We start from the raw sequence: 11288 nt of genomic DNA on the forward strand, positions 1-11288 counted from the left end.
AATCATTGTAATTGTAATTGGTTGATTGGGTAGTTTAGATTAATTTTATTACATAAAAATATATTTTTTCTGAAAAAATCTGCCATTTAAAAAAAAAAAAAAAAAAAAAACATTTGTTCAACGGAAGAAAGAAACTCAAATGAGCTTTTGGGTTAACTATCCATTTAGGTGTGGGCAGCAAGAAACTACAGCAAGAAAACAAAGAGGTAGTAAAGCAATAAATTAATATGGCAAATGGATAAATTAATACACAGAAAACTGCAACATAAATGAGAGAAACAAATGCTGCAAGAAGAATAAATAACCTAAAATCAACCTTTAAAAAAAATGTTTAGGTATCTGAAAATAATGAATTGGTGCCTACAGAGAATCATTATCCTATCGTATAACTGTTATATTTTGAGCACTTTTGATTTAAAAAAAAACAGAGCTAATACAGTTTCTCTTCTATATAATGTTGGTGTCAATGATGATTACTCATAGGGCAGATTCTGAGTGGGGGAACATCTCTCACCTGATCTCAAAATTGAGTTTCTAGTCTGAGAACACCAATCAACACAGGTGACTTGTTTTTGCTCTTAGGGTTGGGTTTGTTTCAGAGCTCAGTGTGTCTGTGTTTCAGCGATCATCAGGCAGTTTCTGGACTGCATGCAAGACGAACTTCCTTCAGCAGCGGGACAAAGCAGGGCTTGGATCTGATGGGGAAGGATGAGACCGAGAGTGAACCTGACAGGGACATTGAGCTGGAGCTGTCTGCTTTGGACATCGAGGACACAGAGACACACGACTGCAACTCGGAGGTGACTTTTACACTGTTTTTTTTTTTTTTTTTTTGTCTTGTTAAAAACTTCTAACCACCCAATTCAGACATTCATATATAAATGTAACTAGCAAAGATTAGTAACTGATCAAGAAAAAAAGATAACATGTTAAATTCTGCTAACAACATGCTAAAACATGTTAATCCTTAATCCTAATCCTTAATAAACATATACCCATGCTAGAAACCCATGCTGTTGGAGAGATCATATTTGAATGCTGAAAACATGAATGTCACCAGTCATATTTACGAGTGGGAAACTCTTAATTATTTTTGTCAAGGTTTTCTTTCAACGCTGTAGGCTACATTATTTTTTGGTGTCAATGATGATTACTCATAGGGCAGATTCTGAGTGCGAGAACATCTCTCACCTGATCTCAAAATTGAGTTTCTAGTCTGAGAACACCAAAGATAATGAAGAGCAACATACTAATTCATGTTAGTGACATTTGTGTTAGAGACCCTTTAACATGCTAGCAGAATGCTAATCCTTGTTAGATGCATTGCTATGAACATTTTAATTGATGCTAGAAAACGCATTACCATTCTTGCTGGCAACATGTTAATTAATGAAAGAAACAGCCTATGCTAGCAATATTCTCATTTTTTATATAAACATTTGAATAATTAATCAATAATTCAATAAGAAACATGCTAGCCACATAACATTCTGTGCTAGCAATATGTTAATTCATGTTAGCAATAGCAACATGTTAATTCCCACTAGAAACTTGCTACTTCAATATGGAAGGTAACATGCTAAATCCTACTAGCAAGATGCCAGTTCATAAAAGAAACATGCCAACAACATGATAATTTATGTTAGATGCTAATGTATTTTCAATAAGAAACATGCTAGTATTATGTTAATTCATATTAGCAACATGTTAATTGCCGCTAGAAACTTGCAAATTCATTTTAGAAGGTAACATGCTAAATCCTTCTAGTAAGAAGCCAGTTGATGCAAGAAACATGCTAACAACATGATAATTTATGCTAGATGCTAATGTATTTTCAATAAGAAACATGCTAGCAACATACTACCCCATGCTATTGATATGTTAACTCATGTTAGCAACATGCTAATTGCCGCTAGATACTTGCTAATTCAGTATAGAAGGTAACAGGTTAAATCCTTCTAGTAAGATGCCAGTTTATGCAAGAAACATTCTAACAACATGATGATTTATGCTATATGCTAACGTATTTTCAATAACAAACATGCTAGTAATATGTTAATTCATATTAGCAACATGTTAATTGCCGCTTGAAACTTGCTAATTCATTATAGAAGGTAACATGCTAAATCCTGCTAGTAAGATGCCACTTCATGGAAGAAACATGCTAACAACATGATAATTTATGCTAGATGCTAATGTATTTTCAATATCAACATGCTAGCAACATATTATCCCATGCTACTAATGTTTATTCACGTTAGCAACATAATTGCCACTAGAAACTTGCCAAGTTATTATAGTAGGTAACATGCTAAATCCTACCAGTAAGATGCCTGTTAATCCATGAAACGTGCTAACGATGTGATAATTTATGCTAGATGCTAATGTATTTTTAATAAGAAACATGCTTGCAATATACTATCTAATGCTAGCAATATGTTAATTCATGTTAGCAACATGTTAATTGATACTAGAAACTTGTTCATTCATTATAGAAGGATAGAAGGAAGCAAGAAACATGCTAACAACATGCTTTATGCTACATACTAATGCATTTTAGTAACATGTTAGATGCATGAAAAATATGATAATTCATGTTCACAAAATGCAAACATCTTTTTTCATGTTGAATGCATGCTACCAACAAGCTAATATATGCTACTAGCATGCCAATACATGCTAGAAACATGAACCATGTTAACATGTTAGTACTCGTTGAACATTCTAGAAATTCATGCTCACAATTGTGATACGCTAGCTTATGTTTAGTCGAGTCTTTTTCCAAGTTTGACATGAAACATTACTCATTTAGTTCTTTTAATAATCTATAGGACACAATGGAAATGCAAAGCCGCTCCCAAAATAGCCACCTCTCCACAGTCTTTAGTGATCCAGCATCCAGTTCACAGTTAGAAAACGACCTGCCTGACAGAATGGATGCTAACCTTATGAAGAAAATGGCATTCAGGTGAGCAGAGCTTTGTTTGACATTACAGATTAAATTGGTTCGGTTTTCAAATGCCTGTTTTTAGCGCTGACTGCTTGTCATTTTACAAGCGATGAAATCAGATGGGTTTGTAGTTAGTATCCTGGGAATCTGTTATGGTTGATGTAGTAATAAGTAAATGTAAGCATTAGCATAGCCTAATGTCAAAATACATTTTTCATTTGACTGTCACCCATATCAGTGTGACAGCTAGAAATAAAATATTGAGCTGTTTTTTCACTCTTAAAGATATAGTTTTTTTTTCATGCTTAATGCAGGCTGGGTTATCCTAAAATTAAATTTCAATGTGTTATTTAATTTTAGTTTATCTATTTTTGTCTGTTCAGTGATTTCAGAGGTAACATTGAATCTTACACCAAAAGTCTTGAAGAATAGGGCAACGCATAACTATGAAGCAAGGTCCTCTCGGCTGTTTTTTGTATTTGACATTGGGGATTGATTTGTTTTAGAATACTGCAATCTATTCTGGATTTTGAACAGAATCAGGCAGTGTCTAGAGTTTGTAACACCAGATAGAAGCATATTATCATTTCACTTTCATAAATAATACCAAGTGTGTGGGTGGGTGGGGGTGGGTGAGTGTAGGTGAGTGTGGGTGGGTGTGGGTGTGTATGTATGTTTGTATATGTGTGTATATACAGTGAGGTCAATAAGTATTTGATCACCCTATGATTTTTCAAGATCTCTTGCTTAGAAACCATGGAGGGGTCTAGAATTTTCACCATAGGTGCATTTACACTGTGAGAGACAAAACCTAAAAATAAAAATCTGGAAATCACATTGTATGACTTTTTAACAAATTATTTGTAAATTACAGTGTCAAATAATTATTAGATCACTTGATTTTCAGCCAGATTTCTGACCCTCAAAGATATGTTATTTTGATTTTAAATAGTCCAGCTACACTCTGCTCATGATTCTAATTTAGTAGCACCTGTTTGAGGTTGTTAGCTGTCATAAAAACACCTGTGCGCCCCACAATCAGTCAAAAGTGTAAGTAGCAACATGGGAAAAACTAAAGAGCTGTCAAAAGACACAAGACAAAATTGTAGACCTTCACAAAGCTGGAAAGGGCGAAGGGGCAATTGCCAAGAAGCTTGGTGAAAAAAAGAACAACTGTTGGAGCAATTGCCAAAGTTGAAGAGGCTAATGATGACTGTCAATGTCCTTTGGACTGGGGCCTCACGGAAGATCTCTCCTTGTGGGTTATCAATGATGCTAAGAAGGGTCAAGAAGCAGCCCAAAACTACACCAGAGGTGGTCAATGCCGTGAAGAGAGCTGGGACCACTTTTTCCCATGGCTATCATCAGTACTACACTAAGACGTCATAGTTTGAAGTCATGCATCGCATGGAAGGTTTCCCTGATTAAGTCAGCCCATGTCAAGGCCCATCTGAAGTCTCCCAGAGACCTGTGGTCAGATGAGACCGAAGTAGAACTTTTTGGTCTTCAATCGCCGTGTTTGGAGGAAGAAGAATGATGAGTATCATCCCTATAATATCATACCTACAATGAAGCATGGGGCTGGAAGTATCATGCTCTGGGGGTTTTGTTCTGCACAGGGGACAGGACGACTGCACTGTATTAAGGAGAGGATGAACGGGGCCATGTATTGTGAGATATTGGGCAAAAACCTCCTTCCCTCAGTCAGAAGGACAATGACCCAAAGCACACAGTCGGGAAAACCAAAGAGTAGCTCCGTAAGAAGCATATCAAGGTTAAATCCCATAGACCTAATGTTTGTTGAGTCACAACTCCACCTCAGGTAACTCTTGATGTCAGCCAATCAGAACTCGGTCCAAGCCAGGAAAACAATTTCCCATGTTCCCTAATTCTGTACAAAAGTAACGGTTTTCACTAGCTTTTAGCACACTGAGGAAACTATAATCTACGGTATTATGACTATATAGCGGAATCTTCCAATATATATCACGAATAACCATGGTGCTTGGAATCTGTAGTTCTTGCATTATTGTTAATATTACCGCAGTGTTAGCCACTGAAATGTTATGTGCATGAATTGTTTGTTGGGGATCATTGTTTGAAACAGTCATTCATTGACCATTGTTTAAATGTACAAAATCTTGGGAGGGAGCCAAAACTCTTGCTCAGCGACAGCCCAGAAACCTGACAGATCTAGAGAATATCTTTATGGAGGAGTGGGCCAAAATCCCTCCAGCAATGTGTGCAAACTAGGTGAAGAACTACAGGAACCATTTGACCTCTGTAATTGTAACAAAGGCTTCTGTACCAAATATTAACCATTTTTGACTCAAGTGATCAAATACTTATTTGACATAGTAATTTACAAAAAAATTGTTAAATCATACTATGTGATTTCTGGATTCTGGACAGTGGAAATGCACCTAAACTGAAAAATCTAGACTCCTCCATGATTTCTAAGTAGGAGTTCTTAAAAAAACACAGGGTGATAAAATATTAATTGACCTCACTGTGTATAGGTTATATATATATATATATATATATATATATATATATATATATATATATATATATATATACATATATTTCACTCATGATGACTTTGTGACGTTACAGAAACACCCTCTCACCTGGAGGTCTAAGTATGAGGAAGATACCGATAAGAACGTGTTCACCCAGGCTTGGAGATTCCCGGCGCCCCAGTCCAGGACCTGAAATGCTGCTAAATGGTACCTGAATTGGGGTGGACGGAACATCCCTCCTTGTGTTCTAATGCCATGGGGTCATGCCAAGAATCCACCATCCTCCTTAGGTAGAAGGTAGAGTTGTCCTTATAGGAGTCAATCAAGGCAGCGAGTCGCAGCCAAAAAAGCCTTCTGTATTTATGTGTTCTCTTCATAAGAGCTAGCTATTCCCTGTAATTGTAATCACTCATCATCTGTTCGGAGTTGGTTTGTTTTTCTTAATCACTGCTTGTGGATGAATGTTCATGTTGAGTCACAACTCCACCTCAGGTAACTCTTGATGTCAGCCAATCAGAACTTGGTCCAAGCCAGGAAAACAATTTCCCATGTTCCCTAATTCTGTACAAAAGTAACGGTTTTCACTAGCTTTTAGCACACTGAGGAAACTATAATCTACGGTATTATGACTATATAGCGGAATCTTCCAATATATATCACGAATAACCATGGTGCTTGGAATCTGTAGTTCTTGCATTATTGTTAATATTACCGCAGTGTTAGCCACTGAAATGTTATGTGCATGAATTGTTTGTTGGGGATCATTGTTTGAAACAGTCATTCATTGACCGTTGTTTAAATGTGTTTGTGTGTGTATGTGTGTATGGATTGTGGTAGATGTCTAATATCTCTAAGAGACATTTTACAGGCAGTCAGTCAAAACGTGTTTTCTTCACAAACTAAAGTGAAACAGTTCGTTAAAAAATGAAAATTCTTTACTTTAGTCATTCCAAACTTATGATCCTGTGAAGTGGCCCAATGTGCCATTTCCAAACGTTATGAAGTTCTTTGTTAGGAATTTAAGTCAAGTCCCTAAAAGTCTTTCATTGTAGCTGTGAAATCTGTTGTGTTCATCTGTTCAAATTCAGATGTTTTTTATCAAACACTCATCAAAACTTATTGCATCAAAATTTTGTTGTCATTACTTATTTACTCATACTCCACGTGTTCCAAACCTGTTTGAGGTCCATTCTTCTGTTGTGCACAAAGAAAGATCTACTCAAAATTCTTGGGGAAAATAAGCCAGCCTTTGACTTGAGTAAAGGGAAAGAATATTCATTTTTGAGTGAATCGTCCTTTTAAGTTAAGACTCAAAAGAGAAACAAGTGTTGAGTTGGGACAGAGACCAGTCGAGACTAAGACGTTCTGAGACACAATTTTTGAGTCAAGAATGTGACCAGAAGAGAGACTTGTTTTGAGTCAAGATAACCAGCATATGCATCAGGCTAAAGCAGTGGTTTTAAACCATCTGCCACATTCTGTCTTTATATTTTGCACTCAAAAGTGCTGTGAGTGATGGCATTTTGGATTTTGTCTTTCCAATGTAGTGGTTCTTGTAAAACACTTCTCAAAATACCTTAAATGGATACGGAAAAAAAAAATCAAACTCGTTATAAAAAGTTCGATAAATTAAAGTTTCTGAGGCAAAATACGATTTACATAACATAAGGTTGAATAATGCAGTTTATTATTGAATAGTGCAATAAACTTTAGACAAGACATTTTGACTAGTCTTGAGTCATAACAAAGACCGGATGAGTCTTAAGGTGCATCCCAGATGATTTATATTGCCCTCCAAAGGGCACTTCATAGTGAAAAAAAACAAGGCCGCCATTATGAAGTTTCATTTCAAACTGAAAATGATCAAACCTGGAATAATCTTTTCAGAGGGACCCTCCATATGATGAACCTTTCACAATGGAAGCCCCTCTCAGTCAAGACCAAGATCAGAAGAGGGACTTGTCTTGAGTCAAGACAACCAGCATACACATTAGGATAAAGCAATGGTTTTCAACCATCTGCCACATTCTGTCTTTATATTTTGCACTCAAAAGTGCTGTAAGTGATGGCATTTTGGATTTTGTCATTTCAATTTAGTGGTTCTTGTCAAAACACTTCTCAAAATGCTCTCTACGGATATGAAAAACTAAAAATCAAACCATTTCTGACTATTTTGGACTGTTTTGTGTGCAATGAACTTTAGACAAGAAGTTTTGACTAGTCTTGAGTCATAACAAAGACTGGATGAGTCTTAAGGTGCATTCCTGACGAGATCTATTGCCCTTCAAAGGGCAATAAATGTAATAAAATCAAGGCAGCCATATTGAAGTTTCATTTCAAACCGAAATGGTCAAAACTGGCCTAATCCCTTCAGAGGGACCCTCCATAGGGATGAACCTTGGGCTGGGCAATTAATCGAAAAGTAATCAAAATCGACTTTCAGAACCTATAATCAATCAAATTTTTCAAGGACGATTTTTTTCAATTACTTTCCCTACGTGGCCCTCTTTGTTAAAGGTTGTGGCTGATTTCTACTTTTGCGGCCACTTTGCAACCACATCTGATCTCTGGTCAAGTAGGACGATGGATTCATTCTTGAGCCTTGCTTTGCACTACATTGATGATGATTGGAAGCTGCGCCAGAGATGCCTGTAGACGGCATATAAAACTTGTTAGTAAACTATGAGGACAAAAAAAAATTTAATTGATAAATAAAATAATTGTTCGTTAATCGTAACCAAGTAAAAATGTTCAATTAATCGAGATTTTGATTTTAGGCTAAATCACCCATCCCTAGATGAACCCTTCACAATGGAATCCCCCCTCAGTCAAGACCAAGATCAGAATAGGGACTAGTCAACACAGAATTCAGAAGTAGAAGCAGAGTCAGAGTCAAGATAAAGGCTAGAATGCATAAAAAAGAGTCCAGACAAAGATCAGAAGAGAGATCAATCTCAAGTTAGGACTATCTCTAAAACAGGGATGCTTCTTGAGTCAAGACCAAGAACAGAAAAAAGACGAGAATTGAGTCCAAAAGAGATGAGTTATTCTTAGTCGAGACTTAGTGAGATTAAGAAAAAGTCTTGAGTCAAGACCGACACCAGAAGAGGGGCTAGTCCAGACAAATAAATAAAATTAAATAAATAAATAAGTAAAATTCAAGTCAAGACAAAAGACAACAAAGTATGAAAGTGATCATGTTCTTGCACTAACTTCATTCTTAAGTTCTACAACACCGAATTTTGGTCAGTTTTAATTTTCATTTTTTGGTGAACTGTTTTGTTACAGCTACAATCAACAAGCATCACAACAGAATTTCACTTTGGTCTTGTTTGAGGATGTGGTATTGTTTAGTGTTTATGAAACACTGATCATAGTGACAGTTCCCATTTGTTGTTTACAGTGGTCAAAAGGTGACCTCAGTTTTCATTGCTTCTGTTTATTTCTGTAGCTTTCTTTTCAGGAATTAAACTAAGGCCCCATCCCAATTCTATTTTTGTACCCCTACCCCTTCCCCTTGGCTCTTGAAATGTGAAGGAAAGGTCTTCAAAATTTACCCTAAGAAATGGTGTACAGCCATGTATTCTGGGAGATTTTCGTACCCCTTGGTTTCGAGTGTGGTCCTGAAAAATCTCTGTTTTAAGGGGTATCTAGCTCTTCCTCTTAGCCCTAAACTTCAAACTAAAGAGAATTGGGACACCCCTACCCTTTTATATGAATGCGCAAAACGAGAGGTACAGTAGGGGTAAGGGGAAGGACTAATGGGGAGAATTGGGATTGCTTGCCTAAGTTTTTTTTTTTCAAGATTGCCTAAGTTTTGTTTATTTTTCCCTCCCAAAATTCCTGTTTTCCCTTATTTTATTAAAAAACATTGCTAACTTCCATGAAGTTGTAACTGAAATATTTTATATCAGATTTTAGTTTTATCAACCCTATAGAATCCATTACAGGTTTACCAGGATTATTTCCTGCTTGATTAACATGCTATAATTAAATAGAGAGGAAAACATCACAATAACACACAGATGTCTGGTGTTTTAATGTAGTTTTGTGCAAACTCAGTGTAACAGAATAAACGGTCCTATTTCAAATAACATTTAGATGGTTCAGTGTTTAAAGTAATGGCAGGAATATTTTTGTTTTGTTTATTTTTCATCAGTGGCTGATTTGTCCTTTTGTTAATTGTATTTTCAGAGCAGTTAAGTGTGTACTGGTTTTGGTGATTTACGAGGACAGGAGTCTGACCTTGGTAGTACAGTGTTGGTTTTTCAAGAACATGCCTTGTGTCCTTAAATTAAAAACTGTTTATAATCAAATGTGTTTTTCACATTCAACATTTGAGGGTTGGGTTTAGTTGTAGGATGAGGCCATATAATAAGCCGTTTTTACAGTATAAAATACATTGAGTCCTCATAAACCACCAACACTAGTGTGTGTTTGTATTTGTGTATGGAAGTCTTTATGATATGAAGTTCTAAATATGAATGCTTTGTCACTTAAGACTGTTAATCATGTTTTTTTTTATGGTGGTATAATTGTTTTTCCACTTAAATGAGTAATGTGAAGTGAAATCTTCCTGGTCTTTGTTTAAGCGCCATCTTGCTAAATCTTATTTTGCCTCCTGCGAGTGTTTTTCGACAGGGGATGTTACAGCAGCACCTTCCAGCAAAGACATTTTTTATGAAATGCTTTCGAGCAAATGTGTTCATTTTTTTTCTGTCCTAGCGTGTGAAATCGCAACACCTTCTTGATATGTTTTTACATGTAGAGAATTTCTTCCTTATTTGTGGTTCACTTTTTTTATTATTAGTTTGGCCTCAGCTGATATAAGAGGTTACAACTGTTGGAGCTGGGTTGGTAACAATGAGAGTTTATCTACATTTTCTCACTAGCTGTCAAATTGCCTTCAAAATAAATGTCATTTGTTTCCTTTTTTGCTCATTTTGACGCAGCAAAGCCTTATTAGTACATGTTTGACTCGTTTATCTGCCCAGCTCAGCCCTGTATCATGCATGCTGCCTTTGGCAAAGATATTCTTTGGCAAAGGAAGTATGATTGTGTAGTTGTGTCACACAACACCCAGCGCTGTGAGTGTCCTGCACTGTATCTCGCATTTTACTCACTTCCTATAGCACTTACTGTCTGCTCTTATGGATTTCTATCAGGATTTTATATCCATAATTCTTTCTTTTTCCCTTGGAAATGTCAGTTTTGTTTGCATTTGAATTTTAAAAATTTGCTTGGCTGTTATAATTGGACAGGACGTGTTTGGTTGTGATGATGCTTGTTTCTGTCCTGTGCGCAACTGCAAAAAACGAACTGATGTGTTGGATATTTTTACGTCTGTATTAGACATTTTATTTGCAAATCTATTGTTCGATTCAATTGTAAATGAATAGAAGATGGGCATCCGTCATTTTATACAACCAGAGCCATCATTTGATGGACATACTGCACATTTTTATGATATATAATCAGAGATATGAGGCTATTTATGACCACAGAGAGAACGATTCTTAAAGTCAGGAACTAATATCTTTTGATGAAATAATAGTAGAAATTATTTATTTTGCATTTTGTTTCTTTTTAAACACCACCGGGCAAAGATATCCCTTTTGCTTGTGGCAATGCAAGGAAGAATATATAGAAATGTAGCCAACGCACAGTCAATTCTTACCGTTTGGGTTTGTTTGTATGTTATTGCTCTTGTATCTTGGCTAAGCTTTGCTCTGACATGTAGGGCAAGCTTGTGAGATGAATCTAAAGGTCATGACATGTAGTTGCATGCCAAGATAATAAACACAGTTACATCATCA

At 36.2% G+C, this 11288-nt stretch overlaps 1 protein-coding gene across 3 annotated transcripts in view; it reads left to right on the forward strand.

Annotated features, from left to right (window-relative positions):
* The window catches only part of rc3h2 (ring finger and CCCH-type domains 2), a 64171-nt gene extending 52883 nt beyond the window's left edge, over positions 1–11288 (forward strand). For all 3 annotated transcript variants that reach the window (XM_683221.9, XM_073914458.1, XM_017358009.4), the window contains 3 exons: positions 623–800; positions 2832–2968; positions 5567–11288. In XM_683221.9, the coding sequence (XP_688313.5) occupies positions 623–800; positions 2832–2968; positions 5567–5687 (436 nt within the window). In that variant the 3' untranslated portion in view covers positions 5688–11288. The remainder of the gene's footprint in view (positions 1–622; positions 801–2831; positions 2969–5566) is intronic.

The sequence above is a fragment of the Danio rerio genome, chromosome 10, assembly GCF_049306965.1.
Source record: "Danio rerio strain Tuebingen ecotype United States chromosome 10, GRCz12tu, whole genome shotgun sequence".
Lineage (NCBI taxonomy): Eukaryota > Metazoa > Chordata > Actinopteri > Cypriniformes > Danionidae > Danio > Danio rerio.